The 18,488-nt window shown below is 46.8% G+C and overlaps 1 protein-coding gene across 1 annotated transcript in view; it reads left to right on the forward strand.

Annotated features, from left to right (window-relative positions):
- LOC127037837 (zinc finger protein 560-like) overlaps positions 1-14,948 on the forward strand; it is a 221,509-nt gene extending 206,561 nt beyond the window's left edge. Inside the window, exons 2-8 of the mRNA XM_050929970.1 lie at positions 207-286; positions 980-1,106; positions 7,235-7,317; positions 9,593-9,719; positions 11,541-11,623; positions 13,898-14,024; positions 14,869-14,948. Of these exons, the coding sequence (XP_050785927.1) occupies positions 215-286; positions 980-1,106; positions 7,235-7,317; positions 9,593-9,719; positions 11,541-11,623; positions 13,898-14,024; positions 14,869-14,897 (648 nt within the window). The 5' untranslated portion in view covers positions 207-214 and the 3' untranslated portion in view covers positions 14,898-14,948. The remainder of the gene's footprint in view (positions 1-206; positions 287-979; positions 1,107-7,234; positions 7,318-9,592; positions 9,720-11,540; positions 11,624-13,897; positions 14,025-14,868) is intronic.
- Positions 14,949-18,488: the final 3,540 nt, after the last annotated feature.

The following is an 18,488-nucleotide window of genomic DNA, read 5'->3' on the forward strand; positions in this document are numbered from 1 at the left end:
GAGAGAGAAGGGAGGTTAAAAATGTGTCTGTGGACTTAGCCTGGCAGGAGGAGCCAGGTCTAAATTGTAATAAACAGATTGAGCATTTCCCAGCATGACAGAATCTAGGGTGTCTGTCTGCAGGGAAAGGGCCTGGGGGAATTGTGATGTGAAATTAACTAAAACCGGTTCTGAAACGCCCACAACTGCCCTTCTCCCCCAGACAGGCTGCAGAATGTTTTGCTCCAGCTCATCCCAGCCTGGCGTGGGACAGGGAAGAGAAATGGCTGCAGTGGAGTCAGTCCAGGTAGAGATTATCGGGGGGTTGCTGGTGGGTTCCTGCTGGAGGAAAGGGAGAGCAAATACACCAGAGGTGGGAAGGTTTGCAGAGTCTGGTTTGGAGGTTGGAGCGGGGCAGGAAATTCACAGCGTGGGGAAAGGAGGAGGCCAGGGTGTGGCAGACCTGCTGGGAGTTATTTACTAAGTGGCCTAGATTCTAGGAACAGACCCAGGAGGTTTGGAGGTGGAAATGCCCTAATTTGTGAAGAGAGAAAATAACCCACCTACATGGAGCTAGTCAAACTGACCAGACTCCTAGTGCTGGAGCCTGACCTCATTAACCATCAGCTGCTGTGAGATATAAAGGGGACACCCATGAGTCAGGCTTATTGGAGCTGCCTCTCCCTTCATATCCCAGTCCTCACAATGAGGAGGGTGTTGGGCATCCTACCAGCGAGCTCTCCCTGGACCCTGCTAGGGGCTCCATCTCCTGTATCAGTCAGTGGCTAGTAGGGGGGTGATGGATATGCTGGGAGAGATAAGGGGCTCTCTCTTCATCCCCTCACCCTGGCATTTGCTGGATACTCTGAGCCAGGTCGAGGTGGGACTCTCCTGACTATGATCCACCCAGAGCTTCCATTTGATTCACTCTTCTCTGCCACAAATAGTGGGGCTGTGAGTGGGGCAGCAAGTCCTTAGTGTTGGACTCTTACTCTTTCAGGGGCTGGTGACCTTCAAGGAGATGGCTATGTATTTCACCAGGGAAGAGTGGGCTCTGCTGGACCCCACTCAGAGAGCCCTCTACTGGGATGTCATGCAGGAGAACTATGAGACTGTGACCTCGCTGGGTAAGGGTTCCTGTCCCTTCTGTTCTTGGAAGGGGAAATGAAGAGTGAAGGTTCACGCCACCCCCACAATGCCATCTGTACCCTGTCCTGTTTCAGCATCACCCCAATAGGCCAGTGACACACATAATACCAGAGACCCTCCTCTGCTGCAGAACACTTTATGAACAGAGCACAGGAGCCGTATTGCACAGTGTCAAATATCTCCTGTTTGCTCAAGTGAAACTGGGGGTTAGGTCTGGCATAACTGTCCCATACCCCTAATCATTTTTGTTGCCCTTTTCTGAACCTTTTCCAATTCCAATATTTCTATTTTTGAGATGGGGTGACATGTGCATGCAGTATTCAAGATGTGGGTGTATCATGGATTTATTTGCTGTTTTTACAAATATGATCTATGAGATATTCTGTCATATCTATCACTTTCTTAATTATTTCCTACATTGTTCACTTTTTTCACTGCTGCTGCACATTGAGTGGATGTTTTCAGAGAACTATCCACAGTGACTCCAAGATCACTCTCTTGAGTGGAAACAACTAATTTAGACCCCATCATTTTGTATGTATAGTTGGGATTGTGTTTTCCAATGGGCTGCACTATGTGCTCTCCTGTCATCTAGTACTGCTAAGATCCTGGATTCAGTAATATCCCTGCCCTTCCTGTTCCCTTTCTCCACCGAACCCCGCCAGCCCATGCTTCCTGTTCCCAGCTTCCCCAGGATTCTCGCACTGTCTCTGAACCTCTCTGTCAGCAAGAAGCAGTGCCAGGGACACTTGCCCTCTGTCTGGAGTCTTCGATTTCTGGGACATGGATTTACTTTCTCTGTGTTGTAAGAGGCTCTGTCATAATGAGTGTCTGTGATGTTACCCAGAGTACAATCTGGACTGTTAAATAGCTGTACCTCAGTCCTCCAGCATGGGGTGCCTTTTCCACTGTTTTCCCGCGAGAACAGCCCCTCTTGGCCAATTATCACACAGTCTCCAGCATGTAACTCACTCCCAGCTACACAGTATTGAGTGCTGCTAGACAGCCACTCATGAATTACACCTCAGGAGAAAACCAGCAAATTCTCAAGTGCCCAACTTTCCCCCAGAAATGTGCATCTTGCACTGTCCAGCACGCTGCTGAACGACCCAAGCTCATATGAAGTCTGTCATTTCATCAGCGGAAAATGACATGCACCAGCTTGTTATCCCAAACAGAGTTTCCAACACACTTCAATCCACACATACTGGTTAGATGAACAATAAACCAAGATTGTTAACTACCAACAACTAAAACTAGGCCCAGTCCATGAAAGGGGCACTCCCAGGAGAGACTGTACAAAGGCTGGAACATGAAACACCTTTGTAAACCTGAGACAGCTGCCTTGGGGACAATGACAGGGAGAATCCCCCAAAGTGACTCCTTTGTTTCTGCTCTTCTCTGGCCTCCGATTGTTCCTTCCAACGTGGAGTACTTTGCACTTGTCTCTACTGAATTTGATCCTATTTACTTCAGATCATTTCTCCCGTTTGTCCAGATCATTTTGAATTTTAATCCAATCCTCCAAAGCACTTACAACCCCTCCCAGCTTGGTGTTGTCCGCAAACTTGATACGTGTAAGAGAGAAACTGTTACTGGGAGGGTTTCCCCATGTGTCAGAGGGTTACACCCTGGTGGGAGGGGGCTAGGCCTGTACTGGAATAAGGTCACTCTGTGCTTCACAGTGTGCTAGAACCTAGAATGTGCATTAGCAGGGGAAAAGCTGGGGGGAATCGGCTTGGGGAATGGACAAAAGCCTAGTCTGAATTCTCACACCTTGCCCTTTTCACCCCGGCAGGCCAGAGAATAACATCCATGTTTCGCTGCAGATCATCTCGTCCTCCCAGGGGCAAGGAAATGGCTGCAATGGAGCTGGCTCAGGTAAGAGATTATCAGGGTGGCGGGCTCTGCTTGGAGGTTGAGGAGCAGTAAATGCATAAGAGGGTGGGAATTGCTAGAGGTGGTGGGTAGCAGGAAATATCTCGGGTGGAGAAAGGGAGGGGACAGCATGTGACAAACCTGCTGAGACTTGTGTAGTGTAGGGCGTGATGGGTTGTCACCCCCAGGAGGCAGTTTGTGGAGCTTCTGGGAACTGCTGTGTCCTCTAACCCTCACGCTGGGCTAGCCCTTCTCACACTGCTTTGCTGGAGATTTCGCCAGCCTCTCCAGGGCCTGTTATCACCCAACACAACAGCAGGTGGCGCCATGCAACCAACTAAGCTACCTGAGTGCGTTACCTAAGCCACTCAAGGACAGATAGAAGACAAGAGCCAATTTCCCACTCCCCAACCTTGCACACTTGCTGTAGTATAAATCCAGAATGATACCATCTTATTGTGCACAGGGATCTCTATAATACAAGCTCATTAATGTAGTTCCCCTTCCCCTCGATATGGGACAGATGCGCACAACAAGCTGAGATTTTCCCCAGACACTTCACTCAAAATACGCTGGTTAAGATAAAGCATCAAACAAGTTTATTAACTGCAGAAAGATAGATTAAGTGATTATAAGTGATAACAAACAGATCAAAGCAGATTATTTAGCAAATAACCAAAACTCAGACTAAGCCTAACATACTAGATGGATAGAATTTGGATTAGCAATTTCTCACCCTGACTGATGGTACAAGCAGTCCCCCAAGTTTCCATACACAAGCTAGAAATCTCTTGATCCTGGGAGCAGCACTTCCCCCACATCCGTTTTTGTTTCTCAGGTGTTTCCAGAAGTTCTCTTGTGTGGAGAATGAGGCCAAGAGATGATGTCACACCCCACCTTATGTAGCTTTTCCATATGGTGGGAACCTTTTGTCCCAAACTCAGTTCCTAGTCCAGTTTGTGGAAAAATACAGGTACTAAAATGGAGTTTAGTGTCATGTGGTCTGGTCACAGGCCCTGCTGAGTCATAGTAGCCATGACTCATAGGCTGGCTGAAACATTCACAGGAAGGCTAAGCTCTTCCACAGTCCATTGTCTTTGTTGAGCCATCAGCACTGTCTGGCTTCTTCATTGTTGTACCTGAAAGGCTCATTGTGGGTGTTACCCAGAGTAAGCACATTTGAAATACAGATACAGAGTCAATATCCATAACTTCAGATACGAACATGATATGTGCACACAAATAGGATAATCCTATTCAGCAAATCAGAACTTTTCCAGTGACACCACACATGATGCATCTTCTACAAAATAGATCATAATTATGTCCTAATCATATTATAATCATACCACTATGATGAATATGGGGGTGTAGTGTCAGATAGGTCCTAATTTCAAGGCACAGGAGTTGGGAATGGAACTTCCCCTCTTTGTGGAACAGGAAATAACCCTCCAGCCAGGGCTGGGACAACTTCCCAGACTCTCAGCGATGGAGCCTGAATCTACTGACATTTCATTAATTACCACCAACCCCAATCTTTGTGGCAACTGTAAACTTATCAGTGATGATTTTGTACTCTCTTCTAAGTCATGGATAAGAATGTTAAATAGCACAGGGCCAAGAACCAATCCCTGCAGGAACCTGCTAGAAAGAAATCCACTCGATCATGGTTCCCCATTTACTATCAGAGTTTTTAATCTATTTAATGTATGCCGTGTTTATTTTGTATCATTCTAGTTTTTTTTAGTAAAAATATTGTGCTAATCAAGTCATGTCCCTTACGGAAGTTTAGGTATATTACATCAATACTATTAGCTGCAACCAAACTTTTGATCTCATCCAATAAGGATATCCCGTTAGTTTGATAGGCTCTATTTTCTCTAAACCTTTGTTAATGGGCACTACAATTCTGACCTTCTAACTTCTATTCTTTATGATTGACTTCCCCTTTCTTCCATATATTTTATTTGGAGAGTGCTTGGATTCCTACCAGGGAGCCACTATCAGGGTCCAGAGACAGCCCCATCTCCTATATTAAGCTCTGGCTAGTAGCTATGTGATAAATGTGAAGACCCTGCTTCTGTCTGCCAGATGGGAGACACAAAGGTTCTCTCTTTCTACCCTCTGATGCCTCCTGGCTCCTGTAAGCAAGGTGGGTTGGGACTCTGTTAACATGTGCCTCCCGGAGCTTCCATTTCCCTGGTGCTGCTGTTCTGTGAATAGTGGGATTGTGAGTGGGTCAGCAGGTACTGAGTATTGGACTCCTGCTCTTTCAGGGGCCGGTGACCTTCGAGGAGGTGGCTGTGTATTTCTCCAGGGAAGAGGGGACTCTGTTGGACCCCACTCAGAGAGCCCTCTACTGGGATGTCATGCAGGAGAAACTATGAGACTGTGACCTCGCTGGGTAAGGGTTCCTGTCCCTTCTGTTCTTGGAAGGGGAAATGAAGAGTGAAGGTTCATGCCACCCCCACAATGCCATCTGTACCATGTCCTGTTTCAGCATCACCCCAATAGGCCAGTGACACACATAATACCAGAGACCCTCCTCTGCTGCAGAACACTTTGGGAACAGAGCACAGGAGCCGTATTGCACAGTGTCAAATATCTCCTGTTTGCTCAAGTGAAACTGGGGGTTAGGTCTGGCATAACTGTCCCATACCCCTAATCATTTTTCTTGCCCTTTTCTGAACCTTTTCCAATTCCAATATTTCTATTTTTGAGATGGGGTGACATGTGCATGCAGTATTCAAGATGTGGGTGTATCATGGATTTATTTGCTGTTTTTACAAATATGATCTATGAGATATTCTGTCATATCTATCACTTTCTTAATTATTTCCTACATTGTTCACTTTTTTTTCACTGCTGCTGCACATTGAGTGGAATGTTTTCAGAGAACTATCCACAGTGACTCCAAGATCACTCTCTTGAGTGGAAACAACTAATTTAGACCCCATCATTTTGTATGTATAGTTGGGACTGTGTTTTCCAATGGGCTGCACTATGTGCTATCCTGTCATCTAGTACTGCTAAGATCCTGGATTCAGTAATATCCCTGCCCTTCCTGTTCCCTTTCTCCACTGAACCCCGCCAGCCCATGCTTCCTGTTCCCAGCTTCCCCAGGATTCTCGCACTGTCTCTGAACCTCTCTGTCAGCAAGAAGCAGTGCCAGGGACACTTGCCCTCTGTCTGGAGTCTTCGATTTCTGGGACATGGATTTACTTTCTCTGTGTTGTAAGAGGCTCTGTCATAATGAGTGTCTGTGATGTTACCCAGAGTACAATCTGGACTGTTAAATAGCTGTACCTCAGTCCTCCAGCATGGGGTGCCTTTTCCACTGTTTTCCCGCGAGAACAGCCCCTCTTGGCCAATTAACACACAGTCTCCAGCATGTAACTCACTCCCAGCTACACAGTATTGAGTGCTGCTAGACAGCCACTCATGAATTACACCTCAGGAGAAAACCAGCAAATTCTCAAGTGCCCAACTTTCCCCCAGAAATGTGCATCTTGCACTGTCCAGCATGCTGCTGAACGACCCAAGCTCATATGAAGTCTGTCATTTCATCAGCGGAAAATGACATGCACCAGCTTGTTATCCCAAACAGAGTTTCCAACACACTTCAATCCACACATACTGGTTAGATGAACAATAAACCAAGATTGTTAACTACCAAAAACTAAAACTAGGCCCAGTCCATGAAAGGGGCACTCCCAGGAGAGACTGTACAAAGGCTGGAACATGAAACACCTTTGTAAACCTGAGACAGCTGCCTTGGGGACAATGACAGGGAGAATCCCCCAAAGTGACTCCTTTGTTTCTGCTCTTCTCTGGCCTCCAATTGTTCCTTCCAACGTGGAGTACTTTGCACTTGTCTCTACTGAATTTGATCCTATTTACTTCAGATCATTTCTCCCGTTTGTCCAGATCATTTTGAATTTTAATCCAATCCTCCAAAGCACTTACAACCCCTCCCAGCTTGGTGTTGTCCGCAAACTTGATACGTGTAAGAGAGAAACTGTTACTGGGAGGGTTTCCCCATGTGTCAGAGGGTTACACCCTGGTGGGAGGGGGCTAGGCCTGTACTGGAATAAGGTCACTCTGTGCTTCACAGTGTGCTAGAACCTAGAATGTGCATTAGCAGGGGAAAAGCTGGGGGGAATCGGCTTGGGGAATGGACAAAAAGCCTAGTCTGAATTCTCACACCTTGCCCTTTTCACCCCGGCAGGCCAGAGAATAACATCCATGTTTCGCTGCAGATCATCTCGTCCTCCCAGGGGCAAGGAAATGGCTGCAATGGAGCTGGCTCAGGTAAGAGATTATCAGGGTGGCGGGCTCTGCTTGGAGGTTGAGGAGCAGTAAATGCATAAGAGGGTGGGAATTGCTAGAGGTGGTGGGTAGCAGGAAATATCTCGGGTGGAGAAAGGGAGGGGACAGCATGTGACAAACCTGCTGAGACTTGTGTAGTGTAGGGCGTGATGGGTTGTCACCCCCAGGAGGCAGTTTGTGGAGCTTCTGGGAACTGCTGTGTCCTCTAACCCTCACGCTGGGCTAGCCCTTCTCACACTGCTTTGCTGGAGATTTCGCCAGCCTCTCCAGGGCCTGTTATCACCCAACACAACAGCAGGTGGCGCCATGCAACCAACTAAGCTACCTGAGTGCGTTACCTAAGCCACTCAAGGACAGATAGAAGACAAGAGCCAATTTCCCACTCCCCAACCTTGCACACTTGCTGTAGTATAAATCCAGAATGATACCATCTTATTGTGCACAGGGATCTCTATAATACAAGCTCATTAATGTAGTTCCCCTTCCCCTCGATATGGGGACAGATGCGCACAACAAGCTGAGATTTTCCCCAGACACTTCACTCAAAATACGCTGGTTAAGATAAAGCATCAAACAAGTTTATTAACTGCAGAAAGATAGATTAAGTGATTATAAGTGATAACAAACAGATCAAAGCAGATTATTTAGCAAATAACCAAAACTCAGACTAAGCCTAACATACTAGATGGATAGAATTTGGATTAGCAATTTCTCACCCTGACTGATGGTACAAGCAGTCCCCCAAGTTTCCATACACAAGCTAGAAATCTCTTGATCCTGGGAGCAGCACTTCCCCCACATCCGTTTTTGTTTCTCAGGTGTTTCCAGAAGTTCTCTTGTGTGGAGAATGAGGCCAAGAGATGATGTCACACCCCACCTTATGTAGCTTTTCCATATGGTGGGAACCTTTTGTCCCAAACTCAGTTCCTAGTCCAGTTTGTGGAAAAATACAGGTACTAAAATGGAGTTTAGTGTCATGTGGTCTGGTCACAGGCCCTGCTGAGTCATAGTAGCCATGACTCATAGGCTGGCTGAAACATTCACAGGAAGGCTAAGCTCTTCCACAGTCCATTGTCTTTGTTGAGCCATCAGCACTGTCTGGCTTCTTCATTGTTGTACCTGAAAGGCTCATTGTGGGTGTTACCCAGAGTAAGCACATTTGAAATACAGATACAGAGTCAATATCCATAACTTCAGATACGAACATGATATGTGCACACAAATAGGATAATCCTATTCAGCAAATCAGAACTTTTCCAGTGACACCACACATGATGCATCTTCTACAAAATAGATCATAATTATGTCCTAATCATATTATAATCATACCACTATGATGAATATGGGGGTGTAGTGTCAGATAGGTCTTAATTTCAAGGCACAGGAGTTGGGAATGGAACTTCCCCTCTTTGTGGAACAGGAAATAACCCTCCAGCCAGGGCTGGGACAACTTCCCAGACTCTCAGCGATGGAGCCTGAATCTACTGACATTTCATTAATTACCACCAACCCCAATCTTTGTGGCAACTGTAAACTTTATCAGTGATGATTTTGTACTCTCTTCTAAGTCATGGATAAGAATGTTAAATAGCACAGGGCCAAGAACCAATCCCTGCAGGAACCTGCTAGAAAGAAATCCACTCGATCATGGTTCCCCATTTACTATCAGAGTTTTTAATCTATTTAATGTATGCCGTGTTTATTTTGTATCATTCTAGTTTTTTTTAGTAAAAATATTGTGCTAATCAAGTCATGTCCCTTACGGAAGTTTAGGTATATTACATCAATACTATTAGCTGCAACCAAACTTTTGATCTCATCCAATAAGGATATCCCGTTAGTTTGATAGGCTCTATTTTCTCTAAACCTTTGTTAATGGGCACTACAATTCTGACCTTCTAACTTCTATTCTTTATGATTGACTTCCCCTTTCTTCCATATATTTTATTTGGAGAGTGCTTGGATTCCTACCAGGGAGCCACTATCAGGGTCCAGAGACAGCCCCATCTCCTATATTAAGCTCTGGCTAGTAGCTATGTGATAAATGTGAAGACCCTGCTTCTGTCTGCCAGATGGGAGACACAAAGGTTCTCTCTTTCTACCCTCTGATGCCTCCTGGCTCCTGTAAGCAAGGTGGGTTGGGACTCTGTTAACATGTGCCTCCCGGAGCTTCCATTTCCCTGGTGCTGCTGTTCTGTGAATAGTGGGATTGTGAGTGGGTCAGCAGGTACTGAGTATTGGACTCCTGCTCTTTCAGGGGCCGGTGACCTTCGAGGAGGTGGCTGTGTATTTCTCCAGGGAAGAGGGGACTCTGTTGGACCCCACTCAGAGAGCCCTCTACTGGGATGTCATGCAGGAGAACTATGAGACTGTGACCTCGCTGGGTAAGGGTTCCTGTCCCTTCTGTTCTTGGAAGGGGAAATGAAGAGTGAAGGTTCATGCCACCCCCACAATGCCATCTGTACCATGTCCTGTTTCAGCATCACCCCAATAGGCCAGTGACACACATAATACCAGAGACCCTCCTCTGCTGCAGAACACTTTGGGAACAGAGCACAGGAGCCGTATTGCACAGTGTCAAATATCTCCTGTTTGCTCAAATGAAACTGGGGGTTAGGTCTGGCATAACTGTCCCATACCCCTAATCATTTTTCTTGCCCTTTTCTGAACCTTTTCCAATTCCAATATTTCTATTTTTGAGATGGGGTGACATGTGCATGCAGTATTCAAGATGTGGGTGTATCATGGATTTATTTGCTGTTTTTACAAATATGATCTATGAGATATTCTGTCATATCTATCACTTTCTTAATTATTTCCTACATTGTTCACTTTTTTTCACTGCTGCTGCACATTGAGTGGATGTTTTCAGAGAACTATCCACAGTGACTCCAAGATCACTCTCTTGAGTGGAAACAACTAATTTAGACCCCATCATTTTGTATGTATAGTTGGGACTGTGTTTTCCAATGGGCTGCACTATGTGCTCTCCTGTCATCTAGTACTGCTAAGATCCTGGATTCAGTAATATCCCTGCCCTTCCTGTTCCCTTTCTCCACCGAACCCCGCCAGCCCATGCTTCCTGTTCCCAGCTTCCCCAGGATTCTCGCACTGTCTCTGAACCTCTCTGTCAGCAAGAAGCAGTGCCAGGGACACTTGCCCTCTGTCTGGAGTCTTCGATTTCTGGGACATGGATTTACTTTCTCTGTGTTGTAAGAGGCTCTGTCATAATGAGTGTCTGTGATGTTACCCAGAGTACAATCTGGACTGTTAAATAGCTGTACCTCAGTCCTCCAGCATGGGGTGCCTTTTCCACTGTTTTCCCGCGAGAACAGCCCCTCTTGGCCAATTAACACACAGTCTCCAGCATGTAACTCACTCCCAGCTACACAGTATTGAGTGCTGCTAGACAGCCACTCATGAATTACACCTCAGGAGAAAACCAGCAAATTCTCAAGTGCCCAACTTTCCCCCAGAAATGTGCATCTTGCACTGTCCAGCACGCTGCTGAACGACCCAAGCTCATATGAAGTCTGTCATTTCATCAGCGGAAAATGACATGCACCAGCTTGTTATCCCAAACAGAGTTTCCAACACACTTCAATCCACACATACTGGTTAGATGAACAATAAACCAAGATTGTTAACTACCAAAAACTAAAACTAGGCCCAGTCCATGAAAGGGGCACTCCCAGGAGAGACTGTACAAAGGCTGGAACATGAAACACCTTTGTAAACCTGAGACAGCTGCCTTGGGGACAATGACAGGGAGAATCCCCCAAAGTGACTCCTTTGTTTCTGCTCTTCTCTGGCCTCCGATTGTTCCTTCCAACGTGGAGTACTTTGCACTTGTCTCTACTGAATTTGATCCTATTTACTTCAGATCATTTCTCCCGTTTGTCCAGATCATTTTGAATTTTAATCCAATCCTCCAAAGCACTTACAACCCCTCCCAGCTTGGTGTTGTCCGCAAACTTGATACGTGTAAGAGAGAAACTGTTACTGGGAGGGTTTCCCCATGTGTCAGAGGGTTACACCCTGGTGGGAGGGGGCTAGGCCTGTACTGGAATAAGGTCACTCTGTGCTTCACAGTGTGCTAGAACCTAGAATGTGCATTAGCAGGGGAAAAGCTGGGGGGAATCGGCTTGGGGAATGGACAAAAGCCTAGTCTGAATTCTCACACCTTGCCCTTTTCACCCCGGCAGGCCAGAGAATAACATCCATGTTTCGCTGCAGATCATCTCGTCCTCCCAGGGGCAAGGAAATGGCTGCAATGGAGCTGGCTCAGGTAAGAGATTATCAGGGTGGCGGGCTCTGCTTGGAGGTTGAGGAGCAGTAAATGCATAAGAGGGTGGGAATTGCTAGAGGTGGTGGGTAGCAGGAAATATCTCGGGTGGAGAAAGGGAGGGGACAGCATGTGACAAACCTGCTGAGACTTGTGTAGTGTAGGGCGTGATGGGTTGTCACCCCCAGGAGGCAGTTTGTGGAGCTTCTGGGAACTGCTGTGTCCTCTAACCCTCACGCTGGGCTAGCCCTTCTCACACTGCTTTGCTGGAGATTTCGCCAGCCTCTCCAGGGCCTGTTATCACCCAACACAACAGCAGGTGGCGCCATGCAGCCAACTAAGCTACCTGAGTGCGTTACCTAAGCCACTCAAGGACAGATAGAAGACAAGAGCCAATTTCCCACTCCCCAACCTTGCACACTTGCTGTAGTATAAATCCAGAATGATACCATCTTATTGTGCACAGGGATCTCTATAATACAAGCTCATTAATGTAGTTCCCCTTCCCCTCGATATGGGACAGATGCGCACAACAAGCTGAGATTTTCCCCAGACACTTCACTCAAAATACGCTGGTTAAGATAAAGCATCAAACAAGTTTATTAACTGCAGAAAGATAGATTAAGTGATTATAAGTGATAACAAACAGATCAAAGCAGATTATTTAGCAAATAACCAAAACTCAGACTAAGCCTAACATACTAGATGGATAGAATTTGGATTAGCAATTTCTCACCCTGACTGATGGTACAAGCAGTCCCCCAAGTTTCCATACACAAGCTAGAAATCTCTTGATCCTGGGAGCAGCACTTCCCCCACATCCGTTTTTGTTTCTCAGGTGTTTCCAGAAGTTCTCTTGTGTGGAGAATGAGGCCAAGAGATGATGTCACACCCCACCTTATGTAGCTTTTCCATATGGTGGGAACCTTTTGTCCCAAACTCAGTTCCTAGTCCAGTTTGTGGAAAAATACAGGTACTAAAATGGAGTTTAGTGTCATGTGGTCTGGTCACAGGCCCTGCTGAGTCATAGTAGCCATGACTCATAGGCTGGCTGAAACATTCACAGGAAGGCTAAGCTCTTCCACAGTCCATTGTCTTTGTTGAGCCATCAGCATTGTCTGGCTTCTTCATTGTTGTACCTGAAAGGCTCATTGTGGGTGTTACCCAGAGTAAGCACATTTGAAATACAGATACAGAGTCAATATCCATAACTTCAGATACGAACATGATATGTGCACACAAATAGGATAATCCTATTCAGCAAATCAGAACTTTTCCAGTGACACCACACATGATGCATCTTCTACAAAATAGATCATAATTATGTCCTAATCATATTATAATCATACCACTATGATGAATATGGGGGTGTAGTGTCAGATAGGTCTTAATTTCAAGGCACAGGAGTTGGGAATGGAACTTCCCCTCTTTGTGGAACAGGAAATAACCCTCCAGCCAGGGCTGGGACAACTTCCCAGACTCTCAGCGATGGAGCCTGAATCTACTGACATTTCATTAATTACCACCAACCCCAATCTTTGTGGCAACTGTAAACTTTATCAGTGATGATTTTGTACTCTCTTCTAAGTCATGGATAAGAATGTTAAATAGCACAGGGCCAAGAACCAATCCCTGCAGGAACCTGCTAGAAAGAAATCCACTCGATCATGGTTCCCCATTTACTATCAGAGTTTTTAATCTATTTAATGTATGCCGTGTTTATTTTGTATCATTCTAGTTTTTTTTAGTAAAAATATTGTGCTAATCAAGTCATGTCCCTTACGGAAGTTTAGGTATATTACATCAATACTATTAGCTGCAACCAAACTTTTGATCTCATCCAATAAGGATATCCCGTTAGTTTGATAGGCTCTATTTTCTCTAAACCTTTGTTAATGGGCACTACAATTCTGACCTTCTAACTTCTATTCTTTATGATTGACTTCCCCTTTCTTCCATATATTTTATTTGGAGAGTGCTTGGATTCCTACCAGGGAGCCACTATCAGGGTCCAGAGACAGCCCCATCTCCTATATTAAGCTCTGGCTAGTAGCTATGTGATAAATGTGAAGACCCTGCTTCTGTCTGCCAGATGGGAGACACAAAGGTTCTCTCTTTCTACCCTCTGATGCCTCCTGGCTCCTGTAAGCAAGGTGGGTTGGGACTCTGTTAACATGTGCCTCCCGGAGCTTCCATTTCCCTGGTGCTGCTGTTCTGTGAATAGTGGGATTGTGAGTGGGTCAGCAGGTACTGAGTATTGGACTCCTGCTCTTTCAGGGGCCGGTGACCTTCGAGGAGGTGGCTGTGTATTTCTCCAGGGAAGAGGGGACTCTGTTGGACCCCACTCAGAGAGCCCTCTACAGAGATGTCATGCAGGGGAACTATGAGACGATGGTCTTGCTGGGTAAGGATTCCTGTCCCTTCTGTTCTTGGAAGGGGAAATGAAGAGTGAAGGTTCATGCCACCCCCACAATGCCATCTGTACCCTGTCCTGTTTCAGCATCACCCCAATAAGCCAGTAACATACATACTACCAGAGACCCTCCTCTGCTGCAGAACACTTTGGGAACAGAGCACAGGAGCAGCATCACACAATGTCAAATATCTCCTCTTTACTCAAGTAAAACTGGGGTTAGGTCCAGCATAATGAACAGAAGCTTCCTACCCCCAGCCTTCTCTCAAACCCTGAGCCTTCTCTACCCAAACCAGAATGTGCTTGGGGTGTAACAAGCAGGCGGCTGGAGTCAGAGCTGCCAGTCCAGGGTTACTTATCATACAGACACTCAGTGCGTCCTTGAACGCTGGCTGGGAGTATCCAGACAGGGGAGCTCCAGCAGCAGAACACTGAATCTCACCCAGGATTACAGATGACACAACTCCTCGCTGATCTGGATTGCACCCCAGCATGTGAAAATGGCCTAGGTTGGTAGTGACATTTCTTGAGACATGGAGAGTCTTGCTCCCATATCACCAGGTGTAATAAAAATAACAGGAAAGGCCAAATATGGAAAACTGATTGTTCAGCTTGCTTTTGACCTGCATCATATTTTGCAATATATTCCAAATAAGGAAATTAACGTGCAACGTATGTGTCATTGTTTGTGGTTTTAAGCTGTAAAAGGCTTGTGTGATTTTTAGCTCAGGAACAGTATTCCAATAGCTGTCGCCCCCTGCGTGCTTGTAACCAAGAAAAGAGCCTCAGGCTGAGCTGATTCAAATATTAATCCTGTGGTCGTTTTCCACAACAGCCTCAATAGGTCCCTGTGATGGAATGTAAGGCTACATCTAGACTACCCACCGTATCGGCGGGTTAAAATCGATTGCTCGGGTATCGATATATGGCGTCTCATCTAGACGCCATATATCGATCCCCGAGCGCGCTTATATCGATTCCGGAACAACACCAACCCCAACGGAGTTGCTGATTTGACAGGGGGAGCCGCGGACATTGATCCCGCGCGGTGAGGATGGGTGAGTAATCCGATCTTAGATATTCGACTTCAGTTATGTTATTCACGTAGCTGAATTTGAGTATCTAAGATCGATTTCCCCCCATAGTGTAGACCAGCCCTTAATGTCTTCACACCTTCCCCCTACAGGAGAATGGCTGTTTGACCAGCTGTTTGCCTTGCTGTCTGTGAGGAACAGGTCTGTGGGTGTTCCCCAGAACTGTAACTTTTTCAGTAATATCATACTGTAAAATCTCACAATTTTACATACAGTGTTACTACACATTTTAACAGGAGGATAATATTCAGTAGGTTATGCGTTTTCTAATGATACCTCACAAGCCATTTTCCACTAGCAGGGTCTTCTCTGTTCACAGAATTTCTGATAGTTTGATGTCTGCTGGCACTGGATATCACTATTTTGGCATCTCTCTCTCTGTCTCAGTGAGCACCCGCTGTGGTTGTTGAAAGTCTGTGATGGGATCTATGGGATGCAACTGAACAGTGGTACCCCTGAGCCCTTTGTCCCACCACCTGGGCTCCCTCTCACACATGTGATGCTGAGACAAGCTGTGAATCTCTGGCAGATATTGCACTTACACAGACATCCGTAGGTAGGGACACAGCCAACTGAATTACATGAATGCTTCTGCAGCCACTCATAACACTAATGATAGAAAGTCGCCCCCCCTACAGCTCTGCAGCCTTGCACCCCTGGAACATACCATCTTGCCTTAATCAGAAGCCTGATCAGTGTGAGTTTATTACACAGGGTCCACCCCTCCCTCACTGTGAATAGTACATGAACCAGCCTTGTAATGGAGCTGAGATTTCCCAAGAACTTCAAGCAAAATACACCAGTTTAAGTAGAGCATAAAACAGATTTATTAACTACAGAAAGATGGAGTTTTAAGGATTATAAGTGGTAGGAATAAAAGATCAAAGTAAATTACCATGGAAATTAAAGATAAATTCACAATCTAAACTTTACACCTTATTACACTAGGGCGTAGTTCAGTTATGCACACAGGAAGGCTTAATGCTCGAGCTGCTGCACATGCTGGGCAGGCTTAAGGTCGGGCTCCCCACGGCAGGAGAGAAGAAGACTCGGCCCCTGGAGGGGCAGGCTGGGGCTTCCTGGATCCCATTTGCTCACAGCCAGCGTCCTGCCCCCACTCCCAAGTCATCCATGGCGCCCCCAGGTCGGCCAGAATGGAGCAGCAGTTTTCCCTGCACTACGTCCACTTATGGCTTACAGGCAACTCCCAGACTCACCACAGTCCACCATCTCGGCCAGAAAGGAGCCCACTCAGCCTCACCATTGCTGCTTTTCCTTCCCCCCAGAACCCCGCTTCTCCTGGGCTGCAAGTAGCCATCCCTGGGATGCCAACAGGCAGCCACAGGGGTCTGTCTCTCAGCAGCCAACCGCACCTCCATGGGTTCAGCCCTCAGAAGGGCAGGTGGGGGTTTCCTGGATCCCAGTTGCTCACAGCCAGCCCAGCCTCCACCTCTGAAACCATCAGTCATGCCCCCAGGTTGGCCACAAAGGAGCCGCCATTCTCCACTTGGACTCAGCTTTGCTTGTTTTCCTTTCACCCAGAACCTCCCTTCTTCTCCTGGGCTGCAAGTAGCCACTCCTGGGAAGCCAAGAGGCAGGCACAGGATTCTACCTCCCAGCAGCCAACCACACCTCCCCAGGCATTGCAGAATGAAGGGTGGTGCTCTACTAACCCCACTTAGCCGCACAGCTTCTTCCCTGCCTTCCTCAGCTCAACTTTCCTCTATTGCCCCATTCCTGCCTCACTTCCTCCTTTGGCCAGTCACGCAAAGGAGCCCAGCAGGAAGTGAGAGCCTCTATAGGCCAACCTCCAAGAGCAGAGGTGGCCAAGCCACAAGCCTCCAAATGGTGACTGGCCTAACTACTCTAGGTTCTCCAGCCTGACACCAAGGTGCTTTCTCCACTGCTGTCAGCATCCTCTGTCATGCAGGGGTTGGAGTTATCCCAGGGACAGGTCAATAGGAGGAGTGCCCTTTCTGAACAACAAGGGGATCTGGGAAAAGGAAGCCAGCATGTTTCTGCCTGGTTTTGAACCAGGGACCTTTTGCGGGTTAGGCAAATGTGAGAACCACTACACTACAGAAACTCCACCTACTGGGTTGTTGCTCACTCTGGCACAGACCGATGGACAAATCTAGAGAATGTGGTGGTAGCCCCTCGATAGGTCAGCTGGCAGGGCAGAGGACTGGAGCCAGCACTCAGGAAGTCGTCCTTACCTCGCCCGTGTGACTCCAGCTTGAGGGAGAGCTTCTTTTTCTTCTCCTTGCTGACAAAGAGCAAGAGAAGAATGAAAGGTCAGGTGGGCCAACTCGGTGCAGAAGCCCATGCTGTCTTTTCCTGCTGCATAGCCTGAAATGAGGGACTCGTGGCAGTTAAAGGAACTGCTGCACTCTCAGAAAACATCCCGCCCGTGCATAAAGGAGGATAGAAGAGCCTGTTAGTCTAGCACGCTCCCAGCTGAACTCTTTCAGCAGCTGCTAGGTTTCTTTTTGGCCTGTTACTTTTCTGTCTGGGATGTTGTTGTCAGCTGTGGCACAGAAAAAGGACGTCATTGCGAGCTGCCCATGAAGATAAGATTAACTTTTGCCTTCCTTGCTCGGCTTTACTTGCTTCCTCACCCTATTCCTGCCTTAGTTCCTGTGTTACCTGAAGGCAACGGGGGCCCAGCAGTACGAAGAGGAAGTTAGACAGCTAGACCCTAGTGGCAAAAGTTCTACCACCGCTTGCCACCCCACTCTCTTCTCCCAGCTTCACATATTGACCGCCAGGGACTTGGTGCCCAGCAGCGCAACGGAAGGCAGTGGACAGAGCCACCCTCGCCTTGAAGCTCTGGCTCATTAAACCGTATCTTCAGTCGCTGATGGCCAATGAGAGACCAACAGCGCTTGCCATTTTAGCACTTGAAAATGCCATTGGTCAGTCACTGGATCTCTTTAATGCTGTTACATAACAAATGAAAATAGAATCTCAGTGTGACATTCTGTACCTTTGGGGGAGTGTGCTGTAACCCCCATATTCCTCATTTTCATATAATCGTGATCTTATATACAGAGCATGCCTTGTAAGGTATCAGGGGAAAGGATATGATCTGCTGAAAGTCATTTCTCTACCCATAGATGTTTACCATTCATGCATATGAAGTTATGAGAATTGTGCAGTGTGGTTATCACTATGCTGTAAGGTGGGGGAGTCAGCCAAATATTAGCTCCCCAGTGACAACAGCAAGGAAAGTAACCAACACCCGGACAGGGTGTCAAACAACCCATCAACAGTCATTGTTCAGCAAGGGAGCTACAGTGCAATCACTTACCTGCAAGAGGACACCCCAGGGGAATTGCTCAGACTTGCTTGGAGAGACGCA

The sequence above is a fragment of the Gopherus flavomarginatus genome, chromosome 20, assembly GCF_025201925.1.
Source record: "Gopherus flavomarginatus isolate rGopFla2 chromosome 20, rGopFla2.mat.asm, whole genome shotgun sequence".
Classification (NCBI taxonomy): domain Eukaryota; kingdom Metazoa; phylum Chordata; order Testudines; family Testudinidae; genus Gopherus; species Gopherus flavomarginatus.